Source organism: Pinus tabuliformis, chromosome 4_1 (assembly GCF_031772625.1).
Source record: "Pinus tabuliformis cultivar Carrire ecotype Pingquan chromosome 4_1, CPIR1, whole genome shotgun sequence".
NCBI lineage: Eukaryota > Viridiplantae > Streptophyta > Pinopsida > Pinales > Pinaceae > Pinus > Pinus tabuliformis.
This window is the reverse complement of record NC_142303.1, coordinates 955,344,584-955,367,464: the sequence shown is the minus strand read 5'-3', so window position 1 is coordinate 955,367,464 and position 22,881 is coordinate 955,344,584. Positions and strand designations below refer to the sequence as shown.

Below are 22,881 nucleotides of genomic sequence, written 5' to 3'. Positions count from 1 at the left end.
CATTAACAAGCTTGTCTCACTTAGATGCACCAATGATTAATTATACCTAATGGAAAAGATGCAACAACGAACATTGTGTGTGATTTCCAAGTGGTTTTCATCATGGGATGGGCAACTTAACTGAGGCCCAAGTCCACTAGAGGAGCATTATGATACCCTACAAGTGAAGCGTTGAGACCATGGGACTCCTACCATTTGCAGAGCATCATTTCACTCCATGGGAACCTACATCATTCTACAATTTCGCCCACATTATTCACGAGATGATGCACTTGGACCAGTATGCCCCAGTCGGCTTAGCAGTGATCTTGTAGTTTGGCGGTTGATTTGGGGCCTAGATGAGGTTTGTCTCACCCCTTGAGACATGGGAGGGTTATCGCCATTCCTCGAGCCCTCAACATTGGAGCAAAATTAGGCTATTCTATCACCAAGAGACCCATGAGACCAATTTTGTGCCCCAAACACAAAAATGGGGTCCACAGGATGATTTGCATGGAGATTTAGGGGCCAACCCCTAGATCATGATTTATGGATCCCTCTACACTCACTATGGCACTAGAGGAGCCCAATGTATGCCCTAGAAGGACCTATGCATGCATGATGTCAACATTTTGACCTCTTTTGTGGGTTAATTGTTATGTGTTTCATTGGCTATAAGGTTGGCTTGTAACCTCACCTAGTATCAAGCCCATTATTTTATTATTTGAGGTGCTTTAGACTAAAATTGGAGATCATTGGATATGTATATATTGGAGAGAGATCATTTCACTCTCTCATCATCATCACTTGAGATTTCGGACCTCATTAGAGAATTTCACACTTGTTCCTTCTTAGTTATTGTTGATTTCTTGGATGCATTTCGATGTTTGGAAGTTATTTTGGATTTTCTTTGAAGCTATTTCTTTGATGAATGGATGGATATACTACATGTCGTCTTGTAAGTGCTTATTGTTGATGAATTTATCTTGAAATTGTCTAATGTATGGAATTGTTGCTTCTAGAATCTAGATTATGCTTATTTGTGCCCTAATCACTGAAATTAATTTTTGGAAAGTCTATCTAGTTGAGAATTTATATATTATTAATTGTATAACATGTAATGAATGTTCCTAGTGGCAGAATCCTATAAGTCTCCATCAAACTCTATTTTCCTTAGAAGTGGGTAAACGTTAGAAGTTGATACCTAGGGCATCAATTTTTAGCCTCCTTAGAAACGACTTAGCCTATCTTGAGCCTCCTGAACTCCATATGCTCAAAGGACGAGGCATTAATCCAATTCCTTGGTGATCATTCTCATATTTTATCCATAATTTTTCCTCTTAAATATCAAGTCTCTTAAGGTAGGATGTCTAACTAGGGCTTAGAGTGAATTTCCTTGGGAGAATTTTGGTCACGACTTGAGAGCCTAAACATCAAGTGGAGGGTTTTGGCTACTTGAACTCAAAATTTGGTGCACATCCACTTAAGTTTCCTCCATAAAATATCTTGCCCTAGATGTTGCCCTAAGAGGGAAATCCTAGTTATTCTTCCTCAACTTGGGTGCTTTCTTGAAGGTTGTATGAACTTAGTACTTGTTTAAGTATATCATAGGAAGCCTTTTCTCTTAATTACCTTGACCTCGGTAGCTCCTAGACCTAAGCAAAATCAAAACCCTAGTGTTGAAGAATGTAACTAGGTTCGGTCTTCATTATTGTATTTTAGTCATAATGTAATGTATTTGTCAAAAGAAAGAAAAAAATATATTATTAATAAACTTTACTTATTAAAGCATGGGTTTCATGCTTGAGTCAATTGTTTTTAGGTCAAAGCCTCCATTGTAGGCTTCTAGGGTTTATGTCAAGTGTCCTTGTCCTTCTCATAATGTAAAGAACCCTTCTTGGGATTTATTTGTCAAGAAAGAAAATTTATTTTGCTGTAAACTAGGTCAACTAGACCTCCACCAAGTCGGCCTCAAAGAAGGACAAGTCAGCCTATCTAAAGGGCATAATCACATATATAAAGGCAGCAATTCAATTCATTTGGAGACTCACTCACAACAAGTTTGATCTATTATCTTCTAGGGCAAAAAAAGTTCGATCCACATTTTCTGGGGCCAAAAAAATGTGAATTTGTTGGAGAAGGACGAAATTTGTTGGGAATAAATTTCTAGGCTATCCATCACTCACACGTGTGAAGTTCTGGGCAATTGCTTGGGCTGAAATTCTGTATCTACTGCAGGTTCGAAATTTTGTTGCTGGGAGTCAAAGTTCTGCTGCTCGGAGGCTGAAATTATGGACTAGAGTTACTGTTGGGGTCGAAGTTTCTGGGTTAACTGCTTAGTTGTAGCTGTTGGAAAAGAAGATACTATTGAAGGTCGTTGAATCATATTAAAGGATGACTTGGTGGAGGAGGAAATTCTATAGGTCTAGAGTCTTGGCCTATCTCATCTTGATTTTGAATCTACTAAAGGAAGAGTTCATTGACTGAGTTTTCCCCTATATAGGGGTTTTAGCCCTATCAGTTCGCCTACATCTGGTGTCTTTGATCTTCATGTTTTGTTTTTTATAATTGCTTGATGAAACAAAGATAAAAGAAGAACATAAGAAAGTTAATAAGAACATAAGAATATCACAAGTAATTGTCAACATAAGAAAATATTTCTGCCTTTCCGATTTTCTAACATGGTATTAGAGCTAAGGTGAAGAAGAAATAAAAAGGCGGGTTGAAGATCTATTGAGGAAAGGAAAATCAAAGTAAGGTTATTAAGGAGAAAAAATCATATAAGGAGATAAGTCTACTATCTACAAGAACTATGTCAAACTCAATGAAGGGAGAAAACAAACTAGAAGGTGCCTCCAACTACAAGGCCTGGAAAAAGAGGATAGACCTCATTCTCAAAAAGAACAAAGTTTTGGATCTCTTTCAAGGAAAAATCAAGAAGCCTACAAATGAATTGAGTGAAGCAGAAAAAGCAAAGTTTAGAGAAATTGAAATCTTGGCTATGAAACTTATAATGGATGGAGTTAAGGATAACCTAATTCCATACATATCCAACATAAATTCTGCCCAAGAAATGTATGAGGCTCTCTCCAAGTTATTCACAATCAAGAACATTGGTCAAATAGCAAGCCTCAAGAATGAACTAAGAATTGTTAAGATGACAAATGATGATACCATTTCATCATATTTTATAAGGATATCTAGAATCAGAGATGAACTCCAAGCAATAGATGAAGTTGTCCCAGAAAAGGAGCTCGTAATTACTGCTCTTCTAGGACTACCAAAATCTTGGAGTGCCTTTGCATCAAGACTTAACAGTTGGAAGGATACTCCAACATTTGAACAAATGTAGAATTCATGTCGTCATACCCTTAGTAAACAACAAGGAAGAAGAAGAAAACACCTCGAATGCCTATTTTGCTCATCACAAGAAGAAGGGAACTTTCAAGAAGTTCAAAAGGCCAAAGAAAAAAGTTGACCTCTCAAAGATTGAATGCTACAACTGTCACAAGAAGGGTCACTACAAAAGCCATTGTCCAAAGAATCCAAGTAATAAGAAGAGAGAAACGGAACATGTGAATGTTGTTGATGGACCTCCACCTAAGAAGAACAATACCGAAGAATCAGAAGTCAAGGACTTATACTACTAAGTCCTCTCTCTCTCACATATCCCTCTTTGTCTTCTATTTTTAGTTTTGAATTGTTTTCCTTTATGTTTCGATTTCTAGAGTTTGTTGTTCTGACATGTCTTGTTAGAATATTTTCAAATTTTGGATAAGTTGTAGGTATCCCTTAAAGAATTGATTAAGAGGGAGCCTTCACCATTTTACCAAATGATAAGTATCTTATTCCTTGTCTCCTCTTTTATGTTTGGTTTCTCTCTTATATCAAAATGTGTTTGTATTGTAAGCTAATAATATTTTCTTTATATTTTCTTGGTTAGGAAAGCCTATTGAATGCTCAAAGAAGACTTCAAAGGATAGACTTGAAGCATGGAAGAAGTTCTAGTGCCAAAGGAAATCCTTCAAGCATTGATGTCCTACAAGGTTTGTTAAAGAACAACTCAAGTAATGTCTTAAACTATAAGCTTTGTAAAAGGTACAATCATTCTTCTTTTTAAATTTTGCTTTACATTACTGACATCATTATGTCTAGGGTTTTGAATCATAAAAGATTCTTGTTTGGGTGATTAATCATTAGATTGAATCTACCCTCATTGTATTTTGATCATTCTTATGGAACCCTAAAAGGTTCACTATAAAAACCTAACCTAAGGATGTGTCAATATTAATTATGAAACCCTAGTCTACTTAGGGTTGTTGATGAAATCTAGAAAACCTATTCATTCTATGTTTAGGGTTTTGGTATTGTTGTAGCGAAATACTAGTCTTTAGGGTTTGTTGAAGTTATACACCAAAACCATAGATCTTTAATGTTGTAATAAGTTAGGGTTTGTTGTTAATGTTTAAGTGAAACCCTAGATATTTAGGGTTTATAAGTAAAAACATTGTAATAGTTAGCATAAGATCATAGGAATGAATACCTAGGTGTATATATGTCTGTTTGTTCAAAACCCTAGTCTAGTTAAAAATTTTGTATACCTAACTTTGATATTTTGATCTCTGTATCTTGACTTTACCTAGTAGATATTGTTTATGAAATGCTAGTGCATGATTATATTATTTCCTAGATGTAGGCAAGTATGCTAACTGAATTTTTGATACTGATGAAATCTAGGGTTTGTAACATAACCTTAGTAGAGATTGATGTTCTAGGATATGATGGTATTGTTTTCGATTGTTTAACTTTGATGATGAAAATCTAGGATCTGCAATAAATCCTAGTAAAATATGCCATATAACTCTGAAAGTAATATTGAAGCCCTAGATATATAGTTCTATGATTGGATTGTAATTTGATTGTTGAAGTTTGAGGCTAGGGTTTATGACAAATCCCTGGCAAGAAGTTGAAGGTCTAATATGTAAAAGATATGCCTCTTGTCGATTATGAACTAGGTTTAGGTATTTGATGTATGAAGTTTGAATTCCCTGATGCTTCCATTATGTTGATATGATATGCTTCTGTATGTTTGTATTTGGTTGTACTTGCTACTAAGGTTTTTGCAGGTACATGATCTTCAATATGTGAAGATGTTTGTGATTGAAGATGTTCATAATAATGAGCATGATGAAAGGAAGCTATAAGAATGATGATGATCAAGATGACCTTGATACCATAAGAAAGATGAAGCCTTGAAAGAATGAAGTTTCTCCAATGTTATGAAGTTATTGATCTCCCCAGTTGAGAGGGAGGGCATATTATAACAGTGAATACCTTGAAGAAAGAATGAAACAATGAATGAAATAACTACAAATAGATGTTCATGATCCATGAAGTTACAAACAAAAGACTTGAGAAGTTTTGAGATTATATTTGGAGTTGTTGAAGAAATGAAAGAAGAAAAAAGCTTCCGAAAAATTATATATGGATAACTTGATGATGGAAGCAGCATTAGAATGAATGAGGAAGCCGAAGTTTTGTTTACTTGTATGAATATTTGAAATTTATAGTTGACTGGGGTTTGTGTTTGTACAGGTAAATCTCTCCATAAAAAGGTTGAACACTCTGGAAGCATGCTTGGACAAATGGATATATCTAGTTTGATAGAGAGAGTAGAAGCATTAAATGGTGAATGCTTGGAGGACACATGGCTGGCCTATGTGTTGATGTCTAGATCCTAAAGAGGAAGGTGTTGAAGAATCTAGGGCAAAGTAGTGTAGTGTGATTCTTCATTACTTGATAACAATTTGTGGAGTACTTTTACTTTTCCTTATTAGCTTATTCTTCTTCTTCTTATTATTAGTGCATATGTGTGTACTTCATCAAACTGCTACCAAAACATAAAAACAAGAACACAAGATGTTGGCTCTCTACCAAGGCCAAAACCTCTCTTCTCTTTAGAGGAAAACCCTTTAGTGAATTTCTCTTATTGAAGCTTATATTGATCAATGCCAAACCCTACACCCCTGACAAAGATCCTCCAAGCACAATTCAAGCCCCTTCTCCTTTTTGCACTTTGTTCCCCGACACTTCCTTCTTCCAGCACTTTGTTTCCCAGCACTTCGTCCTCCTTCTGGCACTTCCTTCTTCCAGCACTTTGTTTCCCGGCACTTCGTCCTCCTTCTTCTGGCACTTCGTTCTCCTACTCCTTGATGATAAGTTCTCTTATGCTAGCTCTAGAAGAGATGTTTCTCTTTGATCCTAAGTGAACCCTCTCACATAGGATAATGCCTTTCTTCTCTTCAACAATCGAGCTTCTTCTTCATGTAAGATGGCAGACTTGATGTGGCAGTACTGCAGCCCTAAATTCTCACACGTGTGGGAGGTTTCATGGTGTTCTTTGTTCCTTTCTCCTTCGTATGTGAGAGTCTCTTCTTCGCTTTAATGAGAGGCCTTATAGACCTAAGTTTCAAGCCCAAACAATGAGAAGTATGGTGTTGTTATATTGCTGCTGATATGTCCACAGAAAGCCCTCCTTTTCTCGCATGTGTGACTGCGGTTTTCCCTAGAAACAGTCCTTCAAACTTCATTGTTCTTCCTCCTTACTTCGCTACCCTAGTAGACCCTTTTCTTCGGCTTCCTTCGTTCCTATTTTTCCTCCTTTCGTTTGCGGATTTTAGAGTTGAATGAATGTGTTGTATTCAGTGTTGCACAAAGCGGGGACGAAGCGGGGACGCGGAAGCGGGGACGCGAAAGCGTCATTTTCCAAAAATCTAGGAAGCGAAGCGTCTACTATATATATATATATATATATATATGCATTTTTACTCAAAACAAACATCCCAAATACCAAATTAGTTGTAGAAGACATGAAAACATGCATATTTTTGCATAAATCAACATAGTACATTAATGATTAATTATTCGAGCATCAACCATCTAGAATCTAGATTCTTCTCCTCTTGTCTAGCCTTTGCCTCTACCTCGATTGTCTAGGGATATTAGTCAGCATTGCCCAATTTTGATCAAACTACCTAATTCAAGACTTAAAATATGATAGAAAAAGCTTAACATGCTTGATCGATTATTTTGACTTGACTGAAAGGTAATTTTTTGCTAAGGGCGTGCCGCGTGACAAAGGAGTTCAACAATTAACACCACCAACACTAGGGTACATATAGGGCTTGGTGCTCTTGATTAAATGCTAATCGCATACCTTCATACTTGATGTAATCTAATGAAATGCCACAATCCCATTGATCCTGAATTCCTGAAAACCGTTAAGTCTGCTGAATTTTGAATAGGATATGAAATTCTATTTTCTCCATATGAAGTCCAATGAGGCTGGAACCACTCTCAAACATCCTGAGTCATTTCATGGTAATGTTAAAAATTTAAGTAAAAGGATGAAAATGAAAAATAAAGGAGAATGTCACTTTTACTTTAAGAATTTAACATTACCATGAGGGAGCATCTGCTATATTTATATTTTTTTTGCCTTCATTCGTCACCCTTACCCAAGGTGGACCCACCCCCAACAAGCAAACTCACCTAAAATTAAAAAAAAATTGAAAAAAAAAAACGATTTTCTAAACGCTTTTCCGGAAGCATACACTTCCTCCTCCGAAGCGCCACGCTTCCGACTGCTGTACGAAGCGCGCTTCCGAGCCACGCTTCCGACTGCTGTACGAAGCGCGCTTCCGAGCCACGCTTCCGAAAAGTCCAGGAAGCGGCAAAAAAAATCGGAAGCGCGCTTCCGGGTTTGGAACCACGAGGGGGGAGCGCTTCGTGCAACATTGGTTGTATTGGAGTGGACAGCCTCTATAAATAGAGGATTGTCCCTCCATTTAGGCTGACTAGTCATCTTGTTTGTAGGCCAACTTTGAGGGCTGCTTTTATGCTTCGAATTTCTTCTTTTTAGGATGTCGTAGCTTGGAGGATGCTTGTGACTTTGCTTGGAGTTATTCTCTTGACCATAATACATATACAAACAAGGTATAACATGCCCTTAAGGTCTTCAAATTATTCTTTTGACTATTTGACTCACCTATAGCACTTTAAATAGTGCTAGACCTATTTCAATGAGCAAGAAACTCATTCACATATATTGTAAAAATAATATTTCTTTTCTTGAATAAATACAAATATCAAAAGTAAATTTATGAAGACCGAACCTAGTTACATTTCCTTCAACAGAAGGGTGGCATTGGTCATGGAGCTCTGAACTTGGATACACACCTAGATCCCTAGGTTGATGGTTAGCAAGTAAGCTTGATGGTAGCTAGACTAGCTGAAAGCTTGAGTCCATCTTAATCCCACCAGGATAGATAACCCTGGTCAGGTATGTTGAAGTTTCTAATTTTACTTAGTTAGAAACCCTTCTTGCACTTTTTCTGATTTATTCCTACCTACTTGTTATTTTTTCTTTAACAAGTTATTTACAAAGTAAATACTGAAAATAAACACCAGTGCAAGCTCAACATATTACAGATCAGCAACTAAAAGAAACAAGAACAAACACACCACATGACACCATTATTTTTAGACCAATGTCCTCGGAAAAACTCAATGCAGGAAAATCGACGCAGGTATCTGTTGTGCTCTACAACAACCCCCCATTTCATATCATTCTATTCACAAAACTATCATATGAAATGGGTCCCTTTAGAGTTTGATTGGTATCAATTTTGTATTATTTAAAAGGGTCCGAAAACCAAATGATAACATTATAAAACCCTTTTTGAAAAATCCCATTTTCATCAAATAAATCAATCTTTATCATTGCGATAAAGCGATCGCAAGATCGCATATCGCAATGACATAAGGTACACAAGTAAGTGGCACATTGGTTTCCGCCGATGCGATATCGCTATCGGCTATCGGCAATGTTCTATGCACATTGTTAAAGCGCCCCATACCAATGCCCCCGATGCGATGCGATATCGCTATCGGCGATCGGCGGTATACCATACATGTCTCATATAATGCCAATGCTCCCGATGCGATGCGATATCGCTATCGGCGATCGGGGTTTTCAAAAGGTGTCCATATTTAAGATTTAAGCTTTCCCCGATGGCCGATTGCGATAAAGCGCGGATTTCAAAAAACCGTTAAAACAAAGGGATATCACGATTAATTCATATTAAAAGCTTGATTCGTTCAACATTGATTCACCTGCGCTCAACCGCCAAAACATCTACAGCACGCTTAAATGAATCATTCGGCCGATTAATGATATAATGGGCATTTAAGGATTGGCAGGTTTTAAACGGCCATTTAATGTAATTGTAAGTCCCAAAATCCTCCCATGGATTGTATCTGCGCCCATTTTAAAAGTTAATCTCTTATCACGCATCGGTCAATATATGTCATCATATTGAAGTTTTCACTGCCGATTCTCCGTGTTACGTTTATTTTCGCCTCTGTGCAGAATTTATCCAAAGGAGAAAGCTCAAGCAAAATGGGGAAGAAATCCAAGAAGACCACAGGCGCTTCTGTTGCGCCTGCCGCAGGACAAGCTGTCGCTGATCCCTCAAACAAGAAGAAAGGATTGATTTCGGATACCACATGTTCTGGTCTCGGCAGAACTACTTGGCAGAGCACTTACAACTTGATTGAAGTTGAAGAACCCAAAGTGACAACAGTAGAAGCTACTGCAGATTCTACTCGGAAATCTGATGCCACTCTAAAGGACTTAGCTGACTCCTTCCTTCATCGGATAGCAGCTAGGGAACAAATTCTCCCATACACAGATGTAGTGCGGTGGGCAATTGAGGAAATCCCAATCCTGGATAGAACCTTCAGCACCAGAGACAAGAGAATTTTCGGGTCGTTCAAAGTTGATGATTTGAGGCAAATGTATCATTTGCCTGAGCCAGAGAAGATATACAATAAGGCGTTCCTGGAAAAATTCTCAAACGAGAACGAAGTTGAATCCGAACCCATCCGGGATTGGAGACAAAATCTGGCAAAGCACAAACATGAGTCTTCCGGTAAGTACTCTGTTGATTCCCTGGCTTCTCCTTATTGCTACGCTGGAATAATGATGTGTAGATTGTGGGGATTGCATGACTCTTCTAATTTCACCATAGAAATGGTTCCTTTAATGGAAGCCGCATGCAACAGTATAATAATGGATTGGGCCACTATTCTCTCAGATAAACTAGCCAAAGCTGTTCTTGAGTTTAGGAATAAGACTCGCATCTCTGAAAGGATAATCCCCCCATTTTATTACAGTGCCTATATCCTAGATACCTTGTGTTTTAATTCTGAATTTCTTGTGCTCGGCTGGAGGTGGACGCCACAAGAATCCATGCCTATTCACATTTACCACCAGAAATTATGGAAATCCTCTTACAAGCACCATCTGTACCAAGTCTGCAATGGCTTTATGTTGCCTATTTATTATTCCATTTTTGATAAACCCATTCCCAAGATTTCCTACCAAGCTGGGATTGATTTAACAGCAGTAGGGAGATGGTTTGGAGAGGAGAAGTTCACTTACATAAAAGTTTTTGGTAGCCAAGCCGAACCTCATGTTCTCCCTTTATACATACCAGATAAACTATTGGCACGGGAAATCTCTTACCAGATTATTGCTGAGAGTGTTACACAGACTCTCAAGAAAAATAAGAAGCAGGGCTGGCCCTCTTTTCCTTTAAGATGCGGTGTTTATACTTTGCATAATCTCAAACATGCAGAAAAGGAAGCTATGAAGATTAAATCATTAACTCCGGCGACTCTCCCAAATAGGCAATTTGATCCAAACAAAGTTGCCTATAACGCACTAGAACAGGCCAAATTGTCAAAATTTGACCATAAAGAAGATTTGTTTGACGACTTGTTCTCTTCAGCTGAGTCAATAATGCAGGTTAAATCATTGGCCAAAATGAAATATCATGATGAAGGTTTGACTGAATTTAACACACTTAGAGAACAGAGATTGCAAACTCTGCCTCTAGATCTACTAGCGACAACCCCAACGACATCGTCAAGCGAGACTGATCGGCAACAGTCAAAGGAACCTCTAATTATAACAAAAGAACAAGAGAAGCCACAGGAGGAAAATCAAAAGAAAGAACAGGAGGAAAAGCAGAAGAGAGAGCAGGAAAAAGTGCGGGAAGAGACCCAAACTGAAAAGGAAAAACAGACCACCATTGATGTCAATGTGGATACTCATATCGACCCTAAGTTGCTCCAGGAATGGAAGCAATTTGATTCCATTATCAGTGGTTTGGAATGTTCAAAGGACACAGACACTTCAAAGGCAACAGACACACAGGAAATCACTTCACCACAGGTTCTAAGTGGAACCAGCGGCCCACCCATTTCTAAAGAGGTAGAGATAATACCAAAGGACCCCTCCGACCAAATCATTTTGCAGGTAGAAGATATTCCTCCCCTGGATGTCTTCTACAGCCCAAGGCATAAAGCTGTGGTTAAACGACAAAGGAAAAGAAGAAGGACTGATCAACCTTCCCTTTTTCCAGAGCAAACTGTCACGGGCAATGTGGTTTGGAAGGAGGAATTCGACCCCTCCGATGACCTGACAAAACTGTCACAGTATGCGGGAGCTTATTCGGCAGCAACAATAGACAAGGCATCGGAGGTAAGCCTTTTACTGAAAACAAAGGATCAGGAGATTTTCTCATTACAGGCACAGCTAAGTGAAGCAAAGCAGAAAGCAGAGCAGGCAGAGCAGCAATTGTTGACACAACAGCAAGTGAACAATCAACTAACTCAACAATTGCAGGCAGAAAAACAAAGGATTGACCAAAGCGCAATCCAGAAGCAGAAACAATTATCAGAGGCATTGGCACAATTGAAGGCAGCGAGCGATCAAATGGTGAAAACAAAAGATGAGCAAATTGCTCAATTATCATCACAGCTCGAGAAAACAAAGGGCGTTCCACAAGTGGCTGAATTTAGAGCAGAAGCATTACAAATAAATACTGCATTAATATCCCAAATTAAGCTTCTGTGTCAACAAATCGCCCAGGCAGAGCCACTATGTGAATTAACGGCATCCATAAGTAAGCAAGTAGACAAGGCCAGGACTGAATTGGATCAAGCTGAAGAAACGATAGCTGCATTTCTCGACTGGCAAGATTCTGACCAAGGACAAGCGGCCAATTTACCCAGGATCTTAGAATCACACAAAGATATACTCTTCACGGAATGGCAGTCTCAGTTAATGAAAGCAAAGAGGGCGGTTTCAAGATGTAAATCAACTTCTAGCAATTTAGTTGAATTGGTCAATAGCACTCTCTACTTATCAAACATGATTTCCCAATGCACACCAGGAAAGTTGACAACAATGAAAACATTGGAGCAATCATGTTATCCAGATCTAGAAGAAAAGGGGAGATTAATCGCTGGGATTAACAGTTTAACCTGGGACACCTATTGGTTCTTCTTGGTAAAGCCGCACACACACAGAGCCGCCCTCAAGTGCCTTACGGATGCAATTGGGTATATTATCCCCGATATTCAGGATGCCACCTATGCCGCCCAGCTCAGCTCGCGCCTCAACAAACCACCAGAAGTAGAGCCGATGCTTGCGATAAGTCAGCTCAGATTTAAAGGCAAGCAGCCTACTTGATGAATCATGCCGCCGACTGCCAGATCGCTGAAGAAAATAGGATCAAAATTTATTGATACCAATTAAGTAGGATTTCTGTTTTATAGATAGTTAAATTAATTAAGTATTTATAGACCCTTTCATTGTTTTGGAAAGGGTCGTAAAGTTTTGTACCTGACTTAAAGACTGAAGTTGCACTATTGTGCTTCAGTCATATTCTTTTATGAAACTGGACCAGTTGTTCTAAATTTGACAAGGAAGCTTTTTATGCAATTGTGCACTATTGTCTTTGTTTGAAAGTCTTTCTACGTTGAAGGAAGAATCACAAGTAGCGATTGATATTGGGAGTGTCCAGCAGCTCATATGGTATTTCTATCTATGTCTGAATTCATTCCTTTCATATGAATTGTTATTTGATTATCTTTGCTATTATCGATTATATATATGTGTTTTAACAGCAGTTCTGTATTCCTTCCACTATTGGATGTTTATGGTGTGCTTTCCTTTTAATCATATATGTGTTGATGATATGAATGACAAGTGTAGTAATATTGCTTTAATCGCTTTGCTTAACTATTTAAGTAAAGTAATCCTTGAATGCATTAATGTCTATGTCTGTTAGATAGGGTCATCTATATGCCTGTCCATAGACACAGATCATCAAGCGCTACACTTTAAAATTCAATAGTTCCCGGGATAAGTCATAATTCTTGTAATTTTGTTGATAGATTTAGTTATTCGCCCATCAATAGATTAGTCAATCAATTATCCATTCATCCCGTTTATCCAAGCTGGGAAACTGGTCCCATTATCCCCAGTCGAAGCCACCATCCCAAACGGAAAAGGAGTTGTACTAAGGTCCGGATCGGGTGGTTATCCCCAATGTTGTTGCAGCGATTTTCAAGGCTTCAACAGTTTCTAAGGGTTTTCTTATTAAGCAATATCAGAGTACAATCTGGGTGCCGAAACTGGCCTACCAAACAGAGAATTTCCTTAGCAATTATACCTCACAGTTTGAGAGAAATCTCCTGGCTGAAACCTTGGAAAATCCTTCCGGCAGCTCCTCAGCACAAAACTTCTCCTGCAACCCCAGCATCTGCCCAATCTGGATTGCGTCAGCCCCTCTCTGTCTCACGCTGGCCCTGTGTCAGCCTTTCTAGGCCTATGTCAGCCCCAGGAAGCCCTGCGTTAGCTCTGGGAGCCTCTGCGTCAGCTGCGCTGGCCCCTCTGGTGCTCTGCGCGGCACTTGGTTGCCTCTGTGTGGCCCTACATGAGCCCTTGCTGGCTCTACGTCACCCTCCTTGGCTGCTGCGTTACTCTCCCGGCACAATCTTTGCCTTCTCTGTTTCTCTGTACTCATTGCCCCTCAACTACTCTCTCGATTACGGATTCTATCTATGTTAGCAAACCCCACTCTAGAGAATAGAATGACTAATCATCTAGTGTGCTTCTCCAAGTGACCCTCAAGCCTCCTTTTATACTTTTGCTGTTGACATCTCAACGGCCGAGATTAAGTCCCTAATCAACAGCTAAGATTAGATCTGGCTTGATCCATGTCTTTTGGACCACTCTAACACAGATTCATATTAATACACATTAATATTTTATTTTCCCTAAGTTTAGACTTAGGGACTCCATTAAAAATATTAATTATTTTAATATCTCCTTTTATGTTTATAATTTTCCGAAACCTTTTCTGGGTATTGGAGATCTCATCTGCCCCAACCTCTCCACCAAATTTCGTGGCTTGAGCACATCCAATGCCTACCCCAAATCAACAAGGTATCTATTCTGAGGCACTGAGTCTTCCATAACTCTTCGTAGTTCATGTCATTTTGAGATCTTCCATGTACTTGTACCTATATGTAATTATGAATACCTCCCTAATTAAGAGGGAGTGTTGAACAATGTAACTAGGTGCGGTCTTCATAATTGTATTTAAGTCATAATGTAATGTATTTGTCAAAAGAAAGAAAAAATAAATTATTATTAATAAAATTTACTTAGGTCAATTGTTTCTAGGTCAAATCCTCCATTGTAGGCTTCTAGGGTTTATGTCAAGTGTCATTGTCCATTTCATAATGTAAAGAACACTTCTTGGGATTTATTTGTCAAGAAAGAAAAATTATTTTATTGTAAAATAGGTCAACTAGGCCTCCTCCACCAAGTCGGCCTCAAAGAAAGACAAGTCGACCTATCTAAAGGGCATAATCACCTATATAAAGGCAGCAATTCGATTCATTTGAAACTCACTCACAACAAATTCGATCTACTATCTTCTGGGGCAGAAAAAGTTCGATCTACATTTGTTGGGGCCAGAAAAGTGCGAAGTTGCTGGAGAAGGACAAAATTTGTTGGGAAGAAGTTTCTGGGCTATGCATCACTCGCACGTGCAAATTTTTGGGCAATTGTTGGGGCCGAAATTTTGTATTTACTGCAGGTCTAAAATTCTGTTGTTGTGAGTCAAAGTTCTGTTGTTGGGAGGCCGAAATTTTGGACTAGAGTTGTTGTTGGGGTCGAAGTTTCTAGGTTAACTACTGGGTTGTAGCTGTTGGACAAGAAGAGACTATTGAAGATTGTTGAATCATATTGAAGGTTGACTTGGTGGAGGAGGACGGTTTGTAGGTCTAGAGTCTTGGTCTATCTCATCTTGATTTTGAATCCACTGAAGGAAGAGTTCGTTGAATGGGTTTTCCCCTATATAGGGGTTTTAGCTCTGTCAGTCCGCCTACATATGGTGCCCCTGATCTTCATGTTTTTCTTTTGATAATTGCTTGATGAAACAAAGATAAAAGAAGAACATTAGAATATCACAAGTAATTGTAACATAAGAAAATCTTTCTGCCTTTCCGATTTTCTAACACCTATACCTTGTGCATTTTCTTTCTAGATCTCTCATAGAAAGCATATTGCTTCTTGAAGCCTCATACCTGAAATTTGAGTCTTTCTTAAGAGATTCTAGCCTATCACCTTATACCCTAACCTTAGAATACCCTTCATAAGGTGATCCTATCCTCCCAGGACTCCTCCCATTGGTGGAAGTCCATAAAGAGCAGGGGGTTTTGGCTGAGGTGACATTGGGCCTCTACCCCATTGTTCGCACTTAGTCTAGCTTCTTGTCTTGTAGGGTTTCCCTCTCCAAGGCGTGCTAGATTTTGTGGTAACATGATGTACACAGACTCAAAATCCTATGGTCAGGTGGAAAATTGCTCACTACTAGCTAGTTTCCTTAGACCAACTTGTTGAAACATAAGTGTCCCATCTCTATTATGAATTCCTACTTATAATTATAAAGTTAAGTTGTATTTTTCTTGGGTGAATTTGGGACGGAATTCGTTGAAAACATACGATGTTTGCATGAATAGTTTTTGCATGGCTTCATTATTTTCTAGGTGAATTAAAAAATGCCTTGAGTTTATTTGTCTTGAATTACCTTTTGCATTTGAGTTTTATGTATGCATGACGGTTGCATTAATAGGTTGCATGCCTTTATAATTCAAACTACCTTACTGTTTTTGCATTTGATTTTATGCTATGCCCTTTGGCATTTGTAATGCATTCAATGTTGAATGGAAAGGACCATATTCAGTTTCAATTTATACATATTGGTGTGGCAATAGGCCATGTTATCACAAAATATAGCACCTTAGTGCAAAGCCTCACTAAGTACACTATGTTAAGGGAAATAATGGAATCAGTCACCACTGTCAACTTACCAATTGTTTCCCCATTGTTCTATGGTTTGATATTATCCCCACAAGGGAGGCTTCCGCAGCATATCTTAGGGAGTAGATAACCCAAGTACTCCCAAGCTAAACACCCTCTAAGGGTTCAGCTAATAAAATCACCCCAAGGATATTGTTTAATAAGTAAGGCTCTAGGTAAGATGAGATGTAATTCCAAGATAACGAGTTCAAAGGACCCTATGGCTAAATCTAGTGGGCTCAAATAATCCTGGAGAGGCTCAAATAGATTTCCAAACACATCCTACCTTTAAATTACCAATTGCTGTTATAAATAAGGGTTTCTAGCAGCATAATTTACAGCATGCAAATTTACAACAACAATATGGAAAAATAACCTAAAATTGATAATAAGAAAGTAATAAACAAAGGCTATTTAATGGATAATCAAGGAAATAGATTACATCGAATTTAAATGGCTGAAAATGCATAAAACAACACTAAAACCCTAGATATCAGCTTTAATTAATGACTGAAAAATGCATAAAAAATGATATTTATGCTTTTCCAATTTAGTGCATGAAAAACGTAACCAAAAGACTATAATGTCCAAGGTATTTTATGCTATTAAATGCAGAATTTGCCATAACCTAACCCTAACTTACCCTACAAGACATGAAAAAATAAATTCAAGAGTTCAAATTTTATTTTAAGATGATTGACACAGTAGTGGGATAGTGCTTTTCTCAATCAAGGAGCTAATGGAGTCAAAGGCAAGGTCTGTGGAAGAGGATCAGTTGAAAAGAGTTATGAGAGAGAAAAGGCTACAATGAGGTTTCTCTTCATTGAAAACCCTAGTGACTTTCAATCAATTGGAAATATAAAAGGCAAGGAATCTATACTAAGGTTCCTTGATGGAAACTTGATGATAATCTTGCAAAAGGAGATGTTAAAGCGATAAAAGATTCAACCATATGCTGAAAATTTCAGTGATCCCTAATTTCACAACTATTACAAGATGGAAAAAGATAGTTACAATAAACCAATGTTTTAAAACTCCGACTCGGCCGAGGGTCGACTCCGACTCCGATTCTGACTCGGTATCGACTCGGCCAGCTCGATTTCAATGACTCGGTCGTTGTAAAAAATACATTAAATATTTATTTTTTATAAAAACACATAGATTTAAAGATTTTCATTCATGTTTCCAAACACACAGCATTAGAAAATAGATAGAAGACAATATATGATCAAAGTAGGCTCATGAATATATCCATTATATCAAAATGGCACCCAGTGCACTGTCCAATACATACACGATGATGATATAGAGATCAAAACAAAAACACATAACCAAGGAGGCTATAAATGGCCTCTAAAACAAAAGTCTGTGACCAGTACTACTGGCTATTGCTAGAGTTGCCAACATCATCTGGCTCAATGTTACTTGGAGCAGGAGCGAAAATGGGGAGCGAGAGAGAAAACAAGAGCGGAAGCAACATTTTCAGAAGCTCTCGGTTTGGGAGCAAATCCCGAAGGAGTTTGACAACCAATGTCACTAACATCAAGGTACATAGAGGGATTGGTGCTCTTGATTAAATATGAGTTCCATACCCTAATACATGACAAAATTCAATGGAAACATTGCAATCCCCCAATCCTGAAATCCTGAAAAACTGATAAGTCTGCTGGATTTTGAATGAAATCTAAAACTCTACTTTCTCCATATGAAATCCAATGAGGCCGGAATCACTCTCAAACATCCTGAGTCATTTCATGGTAATGCTAAAAATTTAAGTAAAAGGATTAAGAAGAATGTCACTTTTACTTTAAGAATTTAACATTACCATGAAATTTGAATAGCATATCAATGCTAGGAGAGGGGAATGGACCCCAAAGACCAAAAAACCAATTAATAAAACCATTTGGAGTCCCCCACACTCAGAAAAACATAAAAAAATTAAAAAAAATTGTGTTTTTGGGGTTTACTAGCCGCATGAAGTGACCCGGCCGAGTTGATACGGAGTCGGTCGAGTTAAGACTGACCCGGCCGAGTCATGCGATGACTCGGCCGGGTCAATATTAACTCGGCCGACCGAAACAGTTCGACGGCCGAGTTGCAAATTTTTTGACTCGGCCGGGTCAGTCTTAACTCGGCCGACCGAACCGGTTCGACGGCCGAGTTACAAATTTTTTTACCGGCTCAGACCAGCTTGGCTGAGTCGGTTCCAAGCCGGCTGGCTTTTAAAACACTGCAATAAACTTGCACAAAATCACCATAGAATCACATTTATCATCAAAGAGAAAATTCCCTCTAATCACAATATCCTCTTTAAGACATTTCGCTCATTCAATGTTCCATAGCGACCAAGAGAACAAAGACAACTAATGCACACTCTCCAAATGTGTGAATGAGTGTGTTATAATGATCCTTCACTAAATCGACTTCCCTCAATTAGATGAGGGCAACCAAGTCGACTTAGCTTTAAAATTGACTAAAATCCCTAAAATAATAAGAGACATGATTACAAGATAAGTAGGTGACAATCCGACATCAAAGACAACTATATCAATGATAAAACATAAAAATAAGCCTCTTTTTAACCGACATGTGTGAGCAGAAAGGCCTCTGAGGGTGACATCATCCTCTAACAGTGCATGTCTCCATCAAAACATGCCACGGATGAGTCTAAAAGGTGTTTCTCACCAAAAGCGACATCTCCTCATCAAAAGGTGTCCAATCATCAAGCAATGGCTCTCTCAACAAGACATCATCATGAATCAAGCCCACATCATCAATTCTAGCCACATGAAGAGGACATCATAAGGCTAGGGCATGATGTCATCATCTAGAAAAGCGTGTCATCCCTTCCAAGGGATCTCAAGTAATCATCATCATCAATCAACTCAAAATTATGGCAACATCCATCAAGAAGATGCAATGTTGGCCTTGGGGCATCCTGTCATCTTTGGGGTACATTAGCTCTCTAGGTAACGTCTTCGCTTAGATTTGTAGTGTTCAAGCTCTGGAGGGAGATGAGAGGGTCACCAATAGTGTTGGATACATTCCAAGGTCAACGCTCCTCAAAAGTTAGTCAATGTCCTAGCTCTAGTGTCCAATGTGTTCATCAAATGGCGCTAGATGCCCTCTCTAAAGTGTTGGAGAAACATCATACAATCCCTGAAGGGATGGTAGTTATATCTAGTAGTCCTAGCTCTAGTGTCCAATGTGTTCATCAAATGGCGCTAGATGCCCTCTCTAAAGTGTTGGAGAAACATCATACAATCCCTGAAGGGATGGTAGTTATATCTAGTAGCAAGCATCTAAAACATACTCATAGAATCAAGTGAGATCATAATCATAGGTGCAAGAACCATAAGAGTATCAAAGTGGGCCATATTTAATGCAAAAGGCATCAAAGTACTTCATACAAACATCATCTTGAAATGTCTCCCAAGTTTATGATTTGTAAACAAGTTACCATGCTTAGATATGGGAGGGTTATTAAAATTCCCTATTAGGTGGTTCCAACCCTAAGGCGAGGAACAATTCATAGGCCAACCCATCAATCAGTAGGCACAAGAGGTTAGTGAGATGGTAGGGGTTTACTTCATGTAGGGTGCCATAGTCTTTGTACCAGCTATGAAATCCCATAATACTTGAGCATTATGATGTGAAGACGGAGCGATTGTGGGACCTGAGTTACCCTTTTACTCAGCCTATTTTTAACACCCCTCTTGTGCACCTTTTTCTTCATCAATTTTCTTTTCTTTTTGCAAATTTAGCTCGAGTTGCTAGCTTGATTCATTATTGACCCCTTAAAGATAAAGCATTTAGTTGCTCATCAAAGTTGGGATAATCAAATTTCCTTTTATTTATATGGTTCATGCATAATAAAATGGTTCATGCATTATCCAAGAACAGTGTGATGGCTAATGAAGGGGGTAGAGTTTAGGGTAGGATTTTTTCCATGCACTTTCATTTATCCCTTCCAAACATTATGGCAAATGCTTTTTCTTTTCTTTCTGCTGCATCAACCTCTTAGAGAAAAAATTTTGAGCCCCTACTCAGGAAAACAAGGAACCAATACTAGTGACAGACAGAAATCAACTTGAAAATGGGAAATGGGTACAAGGGAGACATGGAAAGTGTTAATTATGGATTACCAATGGTCAGTTGACCCGAAGAAGGAAGGTGAAATAGGGGATCATAATGTAAGATGGAAGTGGTAAGTATGGAATAGGGATAGATGGGGCTATGCTATCTCAATCATGGTTTCCCAAGTAGTGCCCCTTCCTAAAGTCATGGGCCATTAGGGGAGGTCCCACTAGACTATGATTGAAAATTAATTCCCCATTTTAGGTGACAGAACAAGACTATGGCCAAGACCCTTCTTTCTTCCAAGCTACCCCATAATCCATGTCAAAATGCCCAAATACAAACAAGCATAAGCACCCAATTGCAAAATGAATAAAGTACCTTTTGATCAAAAGCCCACCTTCCAACATGCGCTCTTGATAAATGGGTGAGGAAACATATGACTAATTCAGATGGCAGAGATACAAATTGCACATCACATCGGCTACAAAGTGGCTCTCAAGGGCTGCCAGCTGCCGGCTAGAAGAGATGAATAGGAGAAAAGCTTCTCCTAGGGGTCACCCACTTTTGGGTGGTAACAGGCCCGACAGACTTGCCTTGAATTGGGTCAAACATTCAAACAAGCCCAATGGCCCACTATATGTGTAATATGTGTGGGGGAGTGTGTTCCTTCGGATTGACCTAGCAGGCATGTGAGAGATGGTTACATGTGGTCTTTCGACTCATGGAAGAGAGTCAGCTTTGAAATGGAAATAAATTCATGAACCCTGAAGGGTCAATATGAGTTGAAAAGACAGGCCAATATCAGTTGAAAAGACAAATAGTTGCCCCTTCTCGTTGAATCTGGTGACAAAGGGAGATGGGCACATGACAAATACTTCCGAATTAGTTTTTGAAGTTAGGAAAATTGTTAGAGCATCATATCAAGAAGGAATTTTTATAGATGTCTTTGTACTTCTATTTTAATGATAAAAAAAAAAAAAAAAAAAATCAGATTCGTCTTCTGCACTCTGGGAAACAAAATAAATTGTTTACTCTTCTTGTTCGTGGATCATATTGCTGTGCACTGTAAAGGCTGTAAGGTAGGTGGTTGTTTCGAGAACCCCTGACTGTGCCACCATTCATGTACGCTGCAAGGTTTTTAAAGGGATTTTGCAGATCATATTAAACGTATTACATAATAATTAAAATAAATAAATAAATTCAAATGGAATGTCAATCATTTCCTAGAAGACCACACTGAAATGAAACCTGATATAATAGCATCCAGTAGATAGAGGACATGGAAACATAGTTCCGAAAATAGGTCGCTAGGAACTTTCAGAAAAATGTAGAATTGCAACATTAGTCCACCTTGGGTCGATTTCACCTAAATATTAAAAGAAAAACAGAATGGCCCAAATAAATATCTTGATGTCTTTACAGTTATACTCGTGGAAGAATGAAAACAACAAAACTAGAAAATTGTTCATTCCAATCCTCACTTGTTTTGGGTTTTTTGAAAAAATGAAACCTTATAAATGAATTTACCCTGTAAAACACTCAATGATAGCAAAATAAACAACAATAGCAGTGTGCGTAAATCATACCAACACATATATCCCGCTAGCATCTGCAAAAGAAGTGGCAATAGAAGCACTGGCAAGTGCAAGCTCTCCCAAATGCCCCACCATCATAACAGATATCACCTGCAAACAATCTTGAAACAGAATCACTCCAATCATAGGTCCTCCTATCCACGACAGCTTTTTGACTTCCTCCCACACAAACCGTGCAGTGCACTTCACATCATCCGAAGGCTCTAGTACATAAAAACCAGACTTTACTTCGTCTCCAAACGTGATAAGCAACCGAGTTTCCTCGCCATTTTCTCTTATAAGCAGGTTTTTCAACAAATTTCTGTCATTACCCTGAACCTGAGCTAAACTAGGTCTCTCCATGCCTCTCTCCCTGAATTATTTTCAAACAACGAAGGAATCCAAACTTCCGGATAATCTATTGCCAGCATGCGAAAATTAGAAACTAGGATCAAGTGTCTCGGAATCAAAATTTTATGTAAGAGCCTGTCAGTAACGACGGAAAATTGTTCGCTACTTATACCCTCCTAATCATGAAATGTGCTGCAGAGCAGCGATCAGTTAAATATGAAGGAATGAATTTCAACCTTTTAAACACACCTAGCGACTAGCACTTATAAACATATCATGAAATTGTGTTGCAGAGCCTAGTGATCAGTTAAATATGAGGGGATCAATTCCAATGTTTTTATATATACAGCTAACGATTGCATTTATAAACATAGTTTGCCCGACTGTACAAAAACACGTTCTGAGATAATGGCGGTCCAAAACCACCGCGGTACCGCCAAACCGTCCCAAGTTCAAAAAGGAGAATAAAGCATGATCCGTGGACAGTTTTGAATAAATTAAGTGACTAGGCGCATTAATTATTTGGGTTGAGACATTTTTTTAATATTGATATTTTTAACTGTTTTGTTACGTCGATATTTCCGATAGGATCCAACTCAGCGCTGAAAGTGG

At 38.6% G+C, this 22,881-nt stretch overlaps 1 protein-coding gene across 3 annotated transcripts in view; it reads right to left on the bottom strand.

Annotated features, from left to right (window-relative positions):
* LOC149179323 (protein DETOXIFICATION 16-like) overlaps window positions 1-22,691 on the bottom strand; it is a 91,616-nt gene extending 68,925 nt beyond the window's left edge. For 2 of the 3 annotated variants that reach the window (XR_016258262.1, XM_089420593.1), the window contains exon 1: window positions 21,931-22,691. Coding sequence is in view for 1 of the 3 variants with exons in the window: in XM_089420593.1 (XP_089276719.1) it covers window positions 21,931-22,281 (351 nt within the window). In the remaining 2 variants the exon portion in view is untranslated. Of the gene's footprint in view, window positions 1-21,592; window positions 21,711-21,930 lie in introns of all 3 variants that reach the window. The other variant, XR_016258263.1, reaches the window with a different exon arrangement.
* Window positions 22,692-22,881: the final 190 nt, after the last annotated feature.